At 42.8% G+C, this 18,101-nt stretch overlaps 1 protein-coding gene across 1 annotated transcript; it reads right to left on the bottom strand.

The window, feature by feature from the left end:
• Positions 1–10,157: 10,157 nt before the first annotated feature.
• On the bottom strand, positions 10,158–11,484 carry LOC122453626 (DNA-(apurinic or apyrimidinic site) endonuclease-like). Its single transcript, XM_043487695.1, has one exon. The coding sequence runs from the start codon at positions 11,403–11,405 to the stop codon at positions 10,449–10,451; it is 957 nt and encodes a 318-aa protein (XP_043343630.1). The 5' UTR covers positions 11,406–11,484; the 3' UTR covers positions 10,158–10,448.
• Positions 11,485–18,101: the final 6,617 nt, after the last annotated feature.

The raw sequence follows: 18,101 nt of genomic DNA, 5'->3' as shown, positions 1-18,101 counted from the left end.
TATCATAATAAATGAAATAAGTCAGAAAGAGAAAGACAAATAGTATATGATATTGTTACTTATATGTGTAATCTAAAATGTGAGACAAATGAACCTGTCTGTGAAACAGAAACACACTCACAGACACAAAGAGTAGACTGTGGTTGCCAAGGGGATGCGGCATGGGAGTGAGATGGACTGGGAGTTTGCCATCAGCAGATACAAACTGGTATATATAAAATGGGTAAGCAAGGGAGCTATACTCAATATCCTGTGATAAACCATAATGGAAAAGAATACGGAAAAGAATGTGTTTTTATGTATAACTGAGTCACTTCGCTGCAGAGCAGTAATTAACACATTGTAAATCAACTATACTTCAGTTAAATTTAGAAAAAAATCCATTATACCTGAAAAAAAACTACAAAAAGAAAGTTGCTTGTAAAAAGTTATCCCCAGTAGCCATTTAGTTTTTATTCTGCAAAACTCAACCTTGTAGAGCTACCTAGTGCAAATCCATTAGCATAGCTCAGTACAACTCAAAGGCAACCAAAACCCAGGTACCATCTCCTAAGCTGCAGATGGGCCTCTTCGTTTAGAATACTAGGCAGGTTTACTTCCTCTGGTGTTTTCCCGTTTTTGTCTGTATTAATTGTCTTGCTCTCTTTATTATAGGTTTCTGTGTTAAATGTAAACCATCTTCTGGGCTTCCCTGGTGGCTCAGTGGTAAAGAATCTGCCTACCAGTGCTGCAGACACAGGTTTGATCCCTGATCTGGGAGGATCCCATGTGCTGCAGGACAACTAAGCCCACATGCCACAACTACTGAGCCAGTGTCCTAGCGCCCAGGAACTGACGCTGCTGAGCCTGTGTTCAATGACAGAAGCTCGCACGCCCTGGGGCCCGTGGTCTGCAACAAGAGACGCCACCACAGCACAACAAGGGAAAAGCCTGCTCGGGAACGAAGACCCAGCACAGCCAAAACCAACCAAATAAATAAATAAAATGGTAAAAACATGTAAACCATCTTCTGAGAGGTATAAGGGGAGGAAGTTCTGGAGAAGGAAAGTCTAAGTCAGGAATATTGGCTGTTAGAATGTCCTTGTCCTTGAATTTCTCTATATTTGCTGCAGAGTTCTTCCAGGAAACTCGATGTACCTCTTTGCATTTGTGATCTTGGTTGTTTGTTTTTCTTTGTCTTTTCATTTTTCAGGATTTGTCTTCAGTGTGTGGTGTTGGTGCTCATTCTTTTTATGAAGCAAGTATAGTAGTGATTCTTGCTGCTGCTGCTGCTGCTAAGTCGTTTCAGTCGTGTCCGACTCTGTGCGACCCCATAGATGGCAGCCCACCAGGCTCCCCCGTCCCTGGGATTCTCCAGGCACGAACACTGGAGTGGGTTGCCATTTCCTTCTCCAATGCATGAAAGTGAAAAGTGAAAGTGAAGTCACTCAGTCGTGCCCAACTCTTAGTGACCCCATGGACTGCAGCCTCCCAGGCTCCTCCGTCCATGGGATTTTCCAGGCAAGAGTACTAGAGTGGGTTGTCATTGCCTTCTCTGGTAGTGATTCTTAGGTCCCTTTCAAAGAGTCTAGGATTTTTCTGGCAGGTATTTATTTGTAAAAAGGCTATACTTCGGAAAGAAAGAGAAAGAGGCCTAAACACCAATAGTTTTGCCCTTGACTACATTCTTCTGGGCTTTTTTCTGCGGTTCTGTGTTGACTTTGTCCACTTTTTTGGCTCTGAGATTTCATTTCATTCTCTCTCTAAGCTAATATGTTAGCCTGTTCCTATTTCATGGGTGCTGGCAGAAATGACCAGTCTCTTGGATCAAGTTTCTTTGTTGGATATATTATAGACAGCATAACAAGCAGTATCAGCATTATATGTGCATGATTTTTTTTTCTCACCACCGCCTCCACAAGTCCCATGGAGGTGACACAGTGTGGGCCTGATAGCTTTTGTGCACACAGTGAGTTTTCATGACAGCTGAGAAACATGGAGCTTGGAGAACTCACTATTTTATAGCAAGCAGTATGCAAGCCTGCTCTCTGCCCCAGAGAGAAGCAGTCTCACATCTCTTAGGGCTGCTTGCCACAAACACAATCCTAAGAAATGGCCTGGGATTAGTCAGGGTAGTCAGGGACTTGTGTTCTTGGCATAGTGTTATAGTGTTAGTCGCTCAGTTGTGCCAAACTCTGCGACCTCATGGACTGCAGCCCGCCAGGCTCCTCTGTCTATGGGATTTTCCAGGCAAGGATACTGGAGTAGTTTGCCATTTCCTTCTCCAGAGTTCCTGTCATACCCAGCAAGAAATGGGAGGCACATGGAGAACTGTCTGTCTCAACATACTGCTCCTATTTCACATATGTGTTGACCTCCCAACAGGGCTCCCCTAGGTAATCCACCATCTAGGAGCTTCCTGGATGGCTGTGCTAATGATGGCCAACAACAAGCATAAAAGACAAAACTTTATTAGTGCTCTCACCAGTGGGGACTGTCAAAGGAGAAGGGGCTTCATCAGCTGGAGGTAGGTGATGACAGAGTAATGGGAAAGGTAGCCAGATTACAGAAGCAAAACTATTTATGCATTAATTAGGGGTGAGTCACATTTTGTACAAATTCTTATCTGACTGGTTGGATTTGGATCCTAAGAAGCGTTCACAGATGCCCCCGAAAAGGGAGCATACTTGTAAGCTCAGTACATGTGAGGTACGGGGTGTCAATGAGTGAAGGGACCAAGGACATGCAGATGGGATGACGTCGTGGGCATCCCAGAGTTAAGTGAGGCTTAACCAAGCTGAAGTGGGTCTTAGGAAGCACTACTATGAACAAAGCTAGTGGAGGTGATGGAACTCCAGCTGAGCTATTTCAAATCCTAAAAGATGATGCGGTTGAAGTGAGCACTCAATATGCAAGCAGATTTGGAAAATTCAGTAGTGGTCACAGGACTGGAAAAAGTCAGTTTTCATTCCAATTTGAAAGAAAGGCAATGTCAAAGAACGTTCAAACTACCGTACAATTGCACTCATTTCACATGTTAGCAAGATAACTCTTAAAATCCTTCAAGTTAGGGACTTCTCTGGTGGTCCAGTGGTTAAGAATCTGCCTTGCAATGCAAGGGACACAGGCTCAATCCCTGGTCAGAGAACTAAGATCCCACATGCCATGGAGCACCTAAGCCCATGATAACTAAGCCCATGCCACAACTAAAGATCCTCCACAGGTCAACAAAGAGGCCACATGGTGCAATTAAGGCATGTCGCAGCCAAATAAATAAATAAATATTTAAAAAAAATTATTCAAGTTATGCTTCAAGGGTATGTGAACTGAGAAATTCCAGATGTACAAACTGGATTCAGAAAAGGCAGAGGAACCAGAGATCAAATTGCAAACATCTGTTGGATCATAGAAAAAGCAGGGGAAATAAAAAAAAATCTGCTTCATTGACTACATGAAAGCCTTTGACTGTGTGGATTACAACAAACTGGAAAATTCTTAAAGAGATGGGAATGCCAGGCCACTTTACATGTCTCCTGAGAAACTGTATGCAGATCAAGAAGCAACAGTTAGAACCAATCAAGGAACAATGAACTGGTTCAAAATTGGGAAAGGAGTCTGTCAAGGCTGTATATTGTCACCCAGCTTATTTAACTTCTATGCAGAATATATCATGTGAAATGCCGGGCTGGATGAATCACAACCTGGAATCAAGATTACCAGGAGAAATGTTAACAACCTCAGAAATGCAGATGACACCACTCTAATGGCAGAAAGTGAAGAGGAACTAAAGTACCTCTTGATAAGGGTGAAAGAGGAGAGTGAAAAAAGCTGGCTTAAAACTCAATATTCAAAAAACGAAGATCGTGGCATCCAGTTCCATCACTTCATGGCAAAAAAAGAGGGAAATAGCAGAAGCAATGACAGATTTTATTTTCTTGGGCTCCAAAATCACTGTGGATGGTGACTGCAGCCATGAAATTAAAAGATGCTGCTCCTTAGAAGGAAAGCTATAACAAATTTAGACAGTGTGTTAAAAAGCAAAGACATCACTTTGCTGATAAATTTCTGTTTAGTCAAAGCTATAGTTTTTCCAATAGTCATGTACAGATGTGAGAATTGGACATTAAAGAAGGCTGAGCCTTTATTGAAAACTCAGTAAACGACAAGAAATTGACTTTCCATTTCCCTGCAGCTCATGATTGATCTGTTCTCCTGCTCTGTTGATAAATGTGGAGTGAATTGGGTACTTGTCTTATTTTTGGAGATGTTAGGCATCACTCCCCTCTCCAGAAAGGCATTAAGACATAAGGACATATTCACAGAGTTATGACTGTCTAATTTTGAAGATTTTGCAACCCCCATTGATTGTCTAACTATGTAGTACCAAATTAGGCACTTGGCTTATGTCCGAGTCAATCAGTAATTTCCTCCAAGCTTGCCTGTCTATTATTATAGAAGGCATATCAGAAATTCCTTTCATAGAGATAAAGTGGCCCAATGAGTACTACTATATGAGCAGGATTAGAAGCAGTGAGGGGACAATTTTCCATTCCTGCAGCCTCCTGTGTCCTTCAATCCATGCCATTTGCTGGGACAACTGACTCTGGGGAAGACTCTCAGGGGAATCAGGTGGGCATGGGAAGTGGTGTAGCCTACACTGCTCTGTCTAGGCTACACTGCTTCACAGTTGAAGTGAGAAGAACACAAGTGAGAAAAACGTCAGCTAAGCCTGAATTAGCCTCTGTAAGTTGGCCGAGGCTCAATCACGCATCACCCAGAATCCTGGGCTAGACAGAAAGAACAAAAGAGAAGCTGGTAGAGCTGGGATACCCACACCTCACACAAAAAGATAATGGGGCCATGTGGCTTGCGACTACTGTTTCTCATAACTATCTGTGCTCACAAGCCAAAATTACTTCTTTTTTTTTTTTTTTTAGCCTCACACCTTACAACAGTGAAAGCTTGGAGTCCTGACCACTGGACTGCCACAGAATTCCCCCAGATTACTTTTTTAAGGGCAACTGTGGTTCTCCCCATTGCTAGTTTCCAAGGGGCAGAGGTCAAGCACAGGCCAAAGACCATTATAAATAGAACTGTAGCACAGTGGACAGTTAGCATGGATGGAGCAGCAATCAGAATGGTTTCACTCAAGAAATCCTTGCTGATGGGTTGTATAACATGATATAATAAGGAATAAAATATGTGAAAACTCCACTAAAGTTGTAGTTGCTATTAAGAAGCAAAAATGTTTTAGTTGTGGCCTCCACAGACCTGATTTGAGCCAAACATTGTAGGGTCATTGTCCATCACCCGATTCTCACACTGAGGCAGTTTACAGACCCAGGGCCTCTTAAATTGAAGGGGAAGGAAATCTCTCTGAGGAAAAACCTTTCGAGACTTCCTTGGTAGTCCAGTGGCTAAGACTTCATGCTCCCTATGCAACAGGGCCTGGATTTGATCCCTGATCAGGTAACTAGATCCCACATGCCTCAACTAAGACTTAGCATACCACAGCTATAGATCCCGCATGACGCATCGAAGATAGAAAATCCCAGCTGCTGCAACTAAGACCCTGTGCAGCCAAATAAATGAATTAAAGAAAATAAAAAGACCCTGCAATGTGGCTACTCTTCTTCCTTGCTTTCCAAGTGCACCTGTGACCACTTACCTACGTGGTTGTGTATTGTAGGAAGGAAGGTGCTCAGAATTCTCAAGGATTACTGGATGCTGTCACTTAATTGATGTTATTTTCTTTAAAAAAATTATTTATTTAGGCTGGGCTGGAAATTTGTTGCTGCTCGAGAGCCATCCAGCTGTGGTGAGCAGGGGCTACTCTGTTGCGGTGTGTGGGCTTCTCATTGCTGTGGCTTCTCTTGGTGAGGAGCATGGGCTCAGTAGCTGTGGTGATGGGTTTAGTTGCCTCTCAGCATGTGGGATCTTCTGGGACCAGGGATCGAACCCTCGTCCCCTGCGTTGGCAGACAGATTCTTAACCACTGGACCACCAAGGAAGTCCCAACTGATGCTTATTTTCTGATGAACCTTTGTGTGGTAGGCTGAATAATGGCCCTCCCTAAGTAGTTCACTTCCTAGGTCCCAAAATGGAACCTGTGAATAGATGACTTTGCTGATGTCCTTAAAGATCTTGAGATGGGGAGAGTATCCTGAATTATCCAACGGGATCCTAAGGGTCTTATAAGAGGGAGACAAAGGGTCAGAGAGAGAGGAGACATGATGACAAAAGCAGAGGTCAGAGTGTGCAGAGCCATGATCCAGAGAGAGTGGGAGGCTTCTAGGGGCTGAGAAAGGCAAGAAACTGCTTCTCCCTTAGAGCCTCCAGAAGGAATGCAGCCCTGCTGACCCATTGTGAACGTCTGACCTCTAAAACTACAGTGGAGTTCTCTGGTGTCCTAGTGGTTAGGATTCTGGGCCTTTACTGCCATGGCCCTGGGAGATCCTGCAGGCCATGTAGCCAAAACCCCCCCACCAAAACAACAAAAATAACAACAAAAAAACTAACAAAACCATGTAAGACTTTGCACTTTACTAGTCAAAATGGGGACTTATGGAGTCATATTATACAAGAAGTTTTTATCCAAGTCTAGTGGCCTGTGAACTCACTCTGTAGTTTTTCTGCCTATACACAATAATAGAATCCCAGTAGCTCTCTGACCCATAAAACAAAGTTTGCTATTAAGGTCAGAAGTGCCAAGTGGAAGCCTAGGAATTACCCCACACATCACAGGAAAAATATAACAACCTTCTGGGAAATTCCAGAGATCAGCACCATCAGTTAAAAAAAAAGGAAAGATGTAGGGATAATGATTCCCATTTATCTTGCCTATTAGTTTTGTGCAAAAGACTAATTTCAGAGAACAAAGGATTATAGTAAATTTAATTCCAGTTGCATCTGATTTCATAATATTGTCTCTTTAGAAAAAATTGTCCTATTTGGTAACTGGTTCGCAGCAATCATATCAACTGGAAATTGATGTGGCAAATGCCAATCAAACAAAAGGTACTAGAATTTGTTTTCCCCTGTCAATGAGAACGGTAGTGTACCTCCATCATCCTTCCTCAAAGATGATGAGTCCTTGGCTCCACGTCATAACCTAGTCTACAGAAGACAATCTGTCATTAAGTCATCATCCTGTTCTAAGGCACTGAGTAAATTACACTGGATCTGATAATGAGGATACCTCAAATGCCCTAGATTTCTTTTTTTAAAAAATAGGATTAAAAAAATCTTCACTCAATACATTTATTCACTTTTATTTTTGCTTGCTTTTTGGCCACGTGGCATGTAGGATCTTACTGCCCTTGATAGTGGAAGCACGGAGTCTTTTTTTTTTTTATGTCAAACTTTATTAAAGTATAGTTTACATATAATAAAGTACAGTTGGATTAGTTTTGACAAATGTCTTGGAGCCATCACCACGGTGTAGATAAAATATTTTCATCACTTCAAAAACTTCCATTAGGCCCTTTGTAGACAATCTCCTTCCCCAACTCCTGGTACACAGAAGATTACCTTTTGAATCCTGTGAGTGGGTAGCCCCATTCCCTTCTCCAGGGATCAAACCTGGGTCTCCTGCATTGCAGGCAGACTCATAACCATCTGAACCACTAGAGAAGCCCAGTTGAATCCAACATCCATGAAATTTAAGCCCCTTTAAGGAAGCATTGGAGAAGGCAATGGCACCCCACTCCAGTACTCTTGCCTGGAAAATCCCATGGATGGAGGAGCCTGGTAGGCTGCAGTCCATGGGGTCGCGAAGAGTCGGACATGACTGAGCGACTTTACTTTCACTTTTCACTCTTATGCGTTGGAGAAGGAAATGGCAACCCACTCCAGTGTTCTTGCCTGGAGAATCCCAGGGATGGGGTTGCACAGAGTCAGATATGACTGAAGTGACTTAGCAGTAGCAGTGAGGAAGCATGGAATTTTAACCACTGGACCACCAGGGAAGTCCCTGGATTTCTTTTTAATACTCTTGCATGACTGAGGATGGGAGAGAAACCTCATAAAAATCCAGAAGTTGGCCACTTTGTTAAAATTTCTAGAGGTTTTTTTGGTCTCGGATATGTTGAGATGCCCCCTCCTGAATGAAATGAGTTACTATAGCTTGTGCCCCTACCACTAACACAGAGGCATAGAGTTTTGGTGGGTCACTTTGGATTCTGGAGGCAACATATACATTTGGCCCATCTACTGAGTAATACATAACTTTTCAGTTTTGAGTGAAAATCTGAGCAAGAGAAGGCACTGCAGTTTGTTCAACTTTACTGCGAGTTGCTCTGTCACTTGAGCCTAATGACCCAGCAAATTCAATAATTCCAAAGCATCTCTGATATTTTGATGGTTGTGATGGGGCTTCTGTAAAACCTCAATAGAGAAATGTCAGTTCAAACTTCTAGGGATTTTGGACCAAAGTAATGCCATTTTCTGAAGATAGATATTCCCTTTTTGTGAAATACCTCCTGATTTACTCCTCAGCCCTAGCAGAGACCAATGGGAAACTAAGTTATTACTCCACCTCTGTTGGTTACTATGATCTAGGTGTTTGTTATTGGATTTACAAAGCTAAACAGTCGTGCACACCAATAATTCCCCGTCAAATGGAAACAGTACATACAAGACTATGCATGAACATTTCCTGAAGACACAAGTGAGTTGTGTGAGCAAATGGCTTTGACCCCATGGTAGCTACTCTTGCTGTACTGACACTGCTCTCTCAACCCACATCATGGCCTCATGGGGAGTTTCCTATGACCCATCCACCTAGAAAGGGTAGTTTTGATGCTGATCAGGGTTCTTGACCTTCCCTGATTTATAGAAATTGACTAGAAACCAGACAAGAAACTCAGGCAAGGCTCTAATGGGGCCCCTGCTACAGCAGGAGGGAGACAGAACAAGGAATAGGTTCTCTTGCTTGATTGCTCCCTGGGTGGGGGTGAGCTGGCTCCTTACATAGGGGAAAGGTGGGGTGTGTCTAGGGGTCAGACTGGAGGAGTAGCTTAGGTGGTTTGTCCACCCCTTGGATGGTATTGTATGCAGAGAGCATGGGCAGTACCCTGCTTTTGCTCCCAATACCCTGTTTTTGCTCCAGAAGTGGCAGTTGGTTTTTTTGGCCTCTTTGTATCATTTGTCCAGAATCTGTCCCAACTGCACATTCATGCAGTATTTTTTTTTGATCCCATATAGTTTCTTTGTGTACTTCCCAGGTGGCTCAGTGAGTGAAGAATCCGCCTGCCAATGCAGGAGATGCAGGGTTCTCCTGGGTTGATCCCTGACTCGGGAAGATCCCTAATAGTAGGAAATGGCAACCCATTCCAGTATTCTTGCCTGGAAAATTCCATGGACAGAGGAGCCTGGTGGCCTACAGTCCACGGGGTGGCGGAGTTGGAAACGACTTAGTGACAGCATGCACGCACACAGTTTCTTTGTATTTTATTGCTCAGGGAGATGTGTGTCCAGGTGCAAATACTGCAGCACTGCAGTAAAGGTCCCAGGTCCCAGACTATCTCAGTTTTCCCCTCAGGCTTGGTTTGTAGATGTTTCCGTATAAGGATGACTCAGCAGTCAAGAATCTGCCTGCCAATTCAGGAGACACAGGTTTGATCCCTGGGTCTGGAAGATCCCCTGGAGAAGGAAATGGCAACACATTCCAGTATTCTTGCCTGGGAAATCCCATGGACAGAAGAGACTGGTGGGCTATGGTCCAGGGGGTTGCAAAAGAGTTCAACACCACTTATTGACTAAACAGCAAGAAGGAGATTATGCATGCATGCCAAGTTTTTTGCTTTGAAAAAATGTAGACTCAGAAATTTGTGAAAAAATCAACTTTGTTTTCTGCAACCAGTTTCTTTATTGACCTTAGATTCTTACAGTTCCTAGTCAGTTTTGTATGTTACATTTAAGTTTAGCCAAAAGTGTACATAGAGCCCCCTTAAGAGTGATTTCAGTTTCTTGCAGATTTGCTTTGTAGGTTCTATGTAATTCCCACTGCCAACTTTATAAAAGCTGTCTCTAATTTGTATAGATTGGAATTGTTTTTTTCATATTTATTTTATTGATATGTACTTGAGTTACAATGTTAATTTGCACAGTGTTAATTTCTACTGTACAACAAAGTGATACAGTTCTCTACATATATATATTCATATTCTTTTCCATGATTTTTTTTTGAAACTATGGCTCTTTATTTTCACAGGGACAGTTCAAAGGAAATATCAGTAGCTTTTGTTTAATATAAAAAAAGAAAAAGAAAAAAGCACCACCCCTACACAAACACCCTCCTTGAGAACTTACATCTGTTATTAGAAGCCTGGTTAAAGGATTCATAGGTTAGAGGGGAAATACAATGCAGATTTCTCTAGATAGCAGTTATTAAAGAAGTTTGGGGGTAAGAATTTTAAAGCTAGCTTGGTGGGCTTATTTCCTAAGCTCAACGTGATTTGGAAGAGGTGTCACAGAGCTAGGTATAGGGTAATGGGACAGTGGTCACTGCCCAGAGCCTTGGAACGGATTTTACTGTCACACAATGCAGGCAACAGAGACTGAGATAACAAAAAATAATCAAGGTGCCAACCAACGTTTTTGGACCGTGCATTCATCATATAGGTCCAAAAGGTGTAGGCATAGGCCGTGTTGGGGTAGAGGGGCCGGAAACTGTCAGTGAGTGGCACAGCCTGCAGCAATTCCCCAAAGCCCTGCTGCTCTTGTGGAGTGAAGCCAGCCTTCTTTTTATTTCCCTTTGGGTTGCGAAGGTCAAGTTCTTCATGAGTCACGTTGAGGTCCCCACATAGCACAAGGGGCTTGCGGGATGCCAGACCCTGCAGGAATTTGCGAAAGGCTTCATCCCAGCGCTGGTTATACTCCAGGCACACCAGACCTCGGCCTCCATTAGGCACATAGGCTGTCACCAGCACAAACGCATCATATTTAGCCACAATCACTCGGCCTTCCTGATCACGTTCTTCCTCACCACTGCCAGAAGAGACTTCGAGTGGGCACTGGCGGGAGAGGAGGCCCACACCACTGTACCCTTCCTTGCCTGAAGGAGCTGACCAGTACTGATGGGATAATCCAGACAGCTCTTGAAGTTCAACTGGTAGTTGGTTCTCTGAACATTTGGTCTCTTGGAGGCACAGAATGTCTGGGGCTTCTTCCTTTACCCAATCTAAACCTTTCTTCTTAATCCAGGCTCGAAGCCCATCCACATTCCACGAGCAGATCTTAAGTGTGGCTGATTTGCCACTGGGTGAGGTTTTCTGATCTGGGGGGTCTTCATATAGAACTGCGCCCTCTCCTATGGCCTCTTTTTCGTTCTTTTTCACTCCTGCCTTACTCTTCTTCGCCTCTGGCTCAGTCTTGGGCTCTTCCGTGTCTTTGACCACCGCTCCCTTTTCCCCATGTTTTGGCATCACTGTAATCTACGCCCTTCTGCACCAGTTCCACTTGGCCCACTGAAGCAGTATTTTGATCGTGTTGCCCTTTAGCTGACCTGCTTCAGTTCCTTTCTGGCCTCTCCTTAACCCAGCACAAAGATATAATTTTTTTTTTTAAAGTCTTTATTGAACTTGTTACAATATTGTTTCTGTTTTATGTTTTGGTCTTCTGGCCTCAAGGCATATGGGATCTTAGCTCCCCAACTAGGGATCAAACCCATACCCCGCACATTGGAAGGTGAAGTCTGAACCACTGGACTGCCAGGGAAGTCCCTCCATTACAGTTTATCCCAGGATATTGAATACAGTTCTCAGGACTATACAGTAAGACCCTGTTGTTTATCTATTCTATGTAATAGTTTGCATCTGCTAATCCCAAATTCTCAAGCTTCCCCCCACCCCCCGCCCCAGCCATCTGGCAACCACAAATTTTAGAACCTGGTTTCTGGCCATAAGATATTCTCTGAATGTTGTTCCCCTCTCTTTCTCTGAGTATATCCTCCTCCCCGCCAGACACCTCCCTTTTCCTTGGGCAGTTCAAAGTTTAATTCCTTCCTCTTTTTAATCCAGTCTTGCATCCTCCTCCAACAATTTAGTAAGACAGAGGAGCTATATGACACTGCATCAGTTCAGTTCAGTCACTCAGTCATGTACAACTTTTTGCGACCCCATGGACTATAGCACACCAGGCTTCCCTGTCCATCACCAACTCCTGGAGCTTGCTAAAACTCATGACCATCCAACCATCTCATCCTCTGCCATCACCTTCTCCTCCTGCCTTCAATCCCAGCATCAGGGTCTTTTCTAAGAAGTCAGTTCTTCACATCAGGTGGCCAAAGTACCGGAGCTTCAGTTTGAGTATCAGTTCTTCCAATGAATATTCAAGACTGATTTCCTTTAGGATTGACTGGTTTGATCTTGCAGTCCAAGGGACTCTGTGGGTTGCCATGCCCTCCAGAGTTTCCCGACCCAGGAATCAAACCGGGGTCTCCTGCATTGCAGGCGGATTCTTTACCAGCTGATCTACTAGGGAAGCTCAAATAGATATGTGCCATTGTATAGAAGTAGCTAAATAAGTGGCAGAGACATTAAGTGCTAAGAGTTCCAAGGACAAATGTGGACCAGATTTCCTTACAATAAATAGGCACTTCAATGCAGGAGCATGAGAACGTTACATAAGTGAACACGTACATTCAGACAAGGAACCATAGGTTAGGAAAGGGGGAGACACAAGGGCCCAAAAAGGCCTATTGTGAAGCAGAGTGGGTACCAGTGATGCAGACCAGACACTGTCCATCAAGTTCTCTGAAGTGATAAAATTAGCAACTGAAAAGTCCCCCAGGAGCTTCGGTTCCTTTTTATAAATTAGGGATGTCATTATGGGGGCCAATCAATAAAGATGAGAGAATAAGATCCTGTATCAAAGATGTAAAATAAGAACTGACTTGACAGAAATACAAGTAGAAGAAAGATGCAAATGTAATCAAAGATAAAGCAGTGTAAAAATACTTAAAGGTAGGCATTTACAGTTAACTTATATATGGCTATTTTTAGATATTCTGTCTTTCTGTGTTTATTAACTTACTTTTGGGCAATTTCTTTTGCCAGATGGTGTGGAGCCCTATACCAAGGTCACAGGATAAAAATCTCTGGAATTGACCAACATGCATAGCATAGCAACTGTTGCCATGAGCCTCTGGGATCTAAACCAGCCAGTTCCCTGATCCCATATTAGGTAAAATATCCACCCTAGTATCCACCCTATAGTATCCTAACCAATCACCTAATGCCACCATTTCAGTAAGAGTTTTCTCTGTCTTGAGGCTATAAATATTAGCTGCAAGGCTGTGAAAGGGCTCCACTCTCCCCTGAGTTAGCCCACTATTCTAACAGCATCTCCCACTCTAATATACTTTACTGTCTGTCATTCTGCCTCATGTCTGGAAATTCATTTCCAACCTGTGTACAGACCACAACAGATCACTCTTTGTTAGGAACTCTAGTAAGACAACTTTGTAAATGCAAAATATATACTAGTTCAAACAGTTAATACAAAAAAATAGTAAAATATCTTAATAACATTAAAAATAACTACACATTTAAAGGCCCTGGTTGCCTTACAAGGACCAGGTGGCCTGGGTCTGTAGGGCCAGCACCCCTGAGGCCATAACTCTCCCATTGGGTCTGCCTACTCTTGAGTCCCATGTTAAGAGAAAAAGCACACAGAGTCAACAGTGGGCTTTCGTTTTTGGAATTACAAACAGAGCTTAAAAGTTGAAAGAGTCTATGCTCTGTCTCTTAAATAGTTCAAGGAGACTCATTGATCTCATGGCAGGTCCTTTGCCCACAAGCTGACAGGGTAAGAATAGTAGCAAGGGCAGAACATCTCCTTGGTTGAGTATGTTCACATAGACAGAGGAGGGTGATATGGATGGAATTCATCATCAGATGTTGCATGGTACTGTCCTGGGGTGAGGACACAGCATGGAACTAAGTAATGTCCTGTAACGGGGCAGAACAAAATCTGACTTTGTGTTGGATCTGTTTCTTTTACTTTAACCTTTGCTTTCCATTGCTTTTGTTACTACAATCACTGGAAGAATGCCGTGTATTCTATATGTATGCTATAAGCATACACAGTGGCCTGCCTTGTGGAACCTGGTCCCTCTGCCTGAATGTTGAAGCACCTTTGTTCAGCGCACAGGGAAACACGCTGACCCTGCCCACCTGTGAACGGCTGCAGAAAAGGAGAAACGAACACAGCCCTCTCCACAGGCTGACCAAACCAGTAGATATTTTGCAAGACTTCTGGTGGTTTTCTTTTACTTCCTCATCTCCTCCCTTCTCTCTCTTCTATAAAAGAAACTGGTATCCAGATCATGATAAAATGGTACTCTAGGACTCTAGTCTGTCACCTTCTCTGACACCCAGCTTTCTGAATAAAGTCTTTATTCCTTGCCTCAACACTGCGTCTCCCAATTATTGGTCTGTGGTGCAGAGAGCAGACTGAATATGGATTTGGTAATAATCTCTGTCCTCGTGTGGTGACATCTAACAGGGTATAGTAGACTATAAACAAATATAGAATGGAAAAAATAAAGTGAGTAAATGAGAGGGAAGGTAACAGTTTGGGGGATCTATATTAGGTGGGGAAGTGAGGAAAATCCTCCTGAAGAGTTGATGCTGACAGTGACTTAAGTCAAGAGTTTGAGCAGACCTTGTGGAGAAAGGGGAAGAAGACAATTCAGGCAGAGGGGACAAGCACAGCAGAGTGCCTGTGTGTTCAAGGAAGCGTCCTGGGGAGATGTGCACTCAGTTTACTCTGAATACTTTTTTAAATGACAGATAGGGTGGTGAGCAGACTCTATGGCTATTGAGCCCTTAAAATGACTGAACTGCGATATGTTGTAAATGCAAAATGAATTTTAGATTTCAAACACTATTTCAAAAAAGAGTAAAGAATCTTAATAACTCTTAAAGTAACTGCACATTTAAATGATAATGTATTAAACATATTGGTTAAGTAGAATGTTATTAAACTAATCTCACCTATTCTCTGTACTTTTTAAACACTTTTTACTGACGTATAGTTGATTTGTTGTGTTTAATTTCTGCTGTATGGTAAAGTCACTCAGCTATGCATATATATGTATATATTCTTTTTAATATTCTCTTCCATTATGATTTATCACAGAATGTTGAATATAGTTCCCTGTGTCTTTGTACTTTTTTAATGTGGCTACTAGAAAATTTAAAATTACATATGTGGTTCACATTTTGTTTCTATCAGACACCACTGATCTAGAGATCTGGGCTCTGTCAACAACTCCTCCTAAACAGTGTGTCTGAACTTATGGTTTCTACTCTATGAGTAATGTTTGGAAGTCATCTTTCCTATCCTCACAGCAAGAAAAAACTGAATGAACTGAAAGTCAACAGAGAATCGAGTTAGAAGACAAACTGCCAACCCCAAAACTGGAGAGATGTGTAAACACAGAGAATAAAGATTATCCTACCTGAAGTAGAAGCTGCTGGAACTACTAACCGATAGGAACACTGAACAGGTAACTTGGGCAAATTTCTAGAGCTGAGTCTACACTGGTTTGAGAGAGAAACGCCCCCAAGGGCCCAGAGTAAGGTGAGAGGTCCCACAGTTCTGTGGGGTCTGCCTCCAGGAGCCTCCCCAGACACAGTGAGCACCTTAGAAAACTCCGTTCATGTTTGGCCTGGTGGAAGGGAAATGCAACGATTCTGAAACAAGTCCAGAGAATTCTCCAGAACAAACGCGTACACAGTGAGGAGAATGCCATTACTGCAGCTTTCGGACTTGGAGGGAAGGAAATCCCCGAAGCCCAGCCCCCTCTGGATATCCTGTCTCATACAATGGGAAAAGCATTTGTGAAGGTCACAGCCCTGGGAGACAGGCCTACTGAAACTAGGACCCAATCATAGAATCGTACAGTTTTCCCTCCCATCAACCTTACCACCGCATCAACAGGACTCTTGTAATAATGTGGGGTACAGCTGAAAGGACTAACAATGCCCAGGCTCTACTTAAGAAGTAGTTTCTAGGGAAACCCAAATATAAACGAGGAAACAAAAACAAGAGGACAACAGAGGAAATTTAGGTCTCTGATATATACAACTTCAGCAACAGTAAACACAGCCTAACTCCTAGACAGAAAAATATAAAGGTTCACACCAAGGTCTATTTACCTCAGTTCCTCTTACCTAGTACATCATGTCTGGTTTCAAGCAAAAATTACAGGCATCCTTAGAGTAAAAAAAAGAAAAAAAATATATATATAATCTGACAAGATAAAGCATCAGATCAGGCTCTGATACGGAGAGATTTTGGAATTATCAGACTAGAATTTGAGTAACTTTGTGTAACTTGCTAAAGGCTTAAGTGAAAAATGTGGGTAACATGCAAGAATTTCTCTTTGTGTCCTCAGATGACAGAAAGGCAAGGGAGCCTCAGATGTCTTTTTTTATAAGGGAACTAACCCCTTATATGAGGGTTCCACCCTCATGATCTAGCCCCTTCCAAAGACCCTGTCTACAAATATTACCACGTAAGGTTTCAACATATGAATTTAGGTGGTGGTGGTGGTTTGGTTGCTAAATTATGTGCGACTCTTGCGACCCCATAAACTGTAGCTTGCCAGGTTCCATAGGATTTTCCAGGCAAGGATACTGGAATGGGTTGCCATTTCCTTCTCCAGGGGATCTTCCCAACCCAGGAATCAAACCCGAGTTTCCTGCACTGCAGGCAGATTCTTTACCAATTGAGCCAGGAGAATTTAGGGGTGGGACACAAACATTCAGTTATAGTTCAGTCCAGTCGCTAAGTCATGTCCGACTTTCTGTGATCCCATGGACTGCAGCATGCCAAGACTCCCCGTCCATCACCAACTCCCAGAGTATACTCAACTCATGTCCATTGAGTTGGTGATGCCATCCAACCATCTCATTCTCTGTCATCCCCTTCTCCTCCTGCCTTCAATCTTTCCCTGTATCAGGGTCTTTTCAAATGAGTCAGTTCTTCACATCAGGTGGCCAAAGTATTGGAGTTTCAGCTTCAGCATCAGTCCTTCCAATGAACACCCAGGACTGATCTCCTTTAGGATGGACTGGTTGGATCTCCTTGCTGTCCAAGGGACTCTCAAGAGTCTTCTTCAACACCACAGTTCAAAAGCATCAATTCTTCAGTGCTCAGCTTTCTTTACAGTCCAACTCTCACATCCATACACGACCACTGGAAAACCATAGCCTTAAAAGGCATACAAAATACAGAATGGAAAACTACTAACACAAAATCTCTCTGAAGAAATAAATTTTGAAACAATCATTTTCATTCCTTAAATTTTTTGGAACTCCTTTTAGTCTAGCAAGGAACAGAAAACCAAACAGTCAGCTACAGAAGTTCTTAAGCACAGTACAGACATATAACTATCAGATGAAGGCAAATGTTTTTAGTACTTGTTCTGCCACTCTCAAGGGAAGGACTGTTGTGCCATATAACCATAAGTCAGTTAATATTTTACACTTTTTATTTAGGTACTTACAAAAATACGTTTGGTTTTTAGCTCACTTTATTTGTTAAAATATATCCCCCGAAGACTTACTCATTTCTGGGTGGCTAAAATGACTTGCCCAGTGTCATAAATTCTAAAAGAATTTTACTTAGTAATTTGTATTTGCCAAAAAGTAATTCAAAAGACAAAGTAAGCCTTGCAGATTAAGCTGCCACTGCCCATACAAAACAAGCAAAAACGTCTCATGAAATTTAAAAAAAAAAAAAAAAAAAATTCTTTTCTCTGCTCCCTGGAACGGAGGCTATCCAAGATAGTTTGAGATAAAGTCTAAGAAACTCGGAAACATTAAGTCGTTTGGTCCTTTACGGTGCAACAGTGCTTTTAATGGACAAGTTTAAGGAAGTGGATTCTATCCAGTCTCTTCATGTGGTAGAGCTTTTCTGTCTAAGTTGTCCCCGTACATGTCCACAAAACCTCAAAGAACAGCGCCTCGCCAATCAAACTGAACCTCCGGAAGCAAGGAGCGAGGCGGAACCTCTTCGGAAGTAAGATGGCAGTAGCGTGGCGCTCTGGGCGGCCCTGGCCGCGACTCGGTAGCCGGAAGTCCTCCGGCGCTAGCCAGTAGGAAGCGGAA

Source organism: Cervus canadensis, chromosome 15, assembly GCF_019320065.1.
Source record: "Cervus canadensis isolate Bull #8, Minnesota chromosome 15, ASM1932006v1, whole genome shotgun sequence".
Classification (NCBI taxonomy): domain Eukaryota; kingdom Metazoa; phylum Chordata; class Mammalia; order Artiodactyla; family Cervidae; genus Cervus; species Cervus canadensis.
Note: the sequence above shows the minus strand (reverse complement) of the source record. Positions and strands in the feature narration are given on the sequence as shown.

What these genes read in the sequence shown, in the direction of transcription:
- LOC122453626 (XM_043487695.1), bottom strand. Translation starts at nt 11,405, where the DNA reads ATGCCAAAACATGGGGAAAAGGGAGCGGTGGTCAAAGACACGGAAGAG.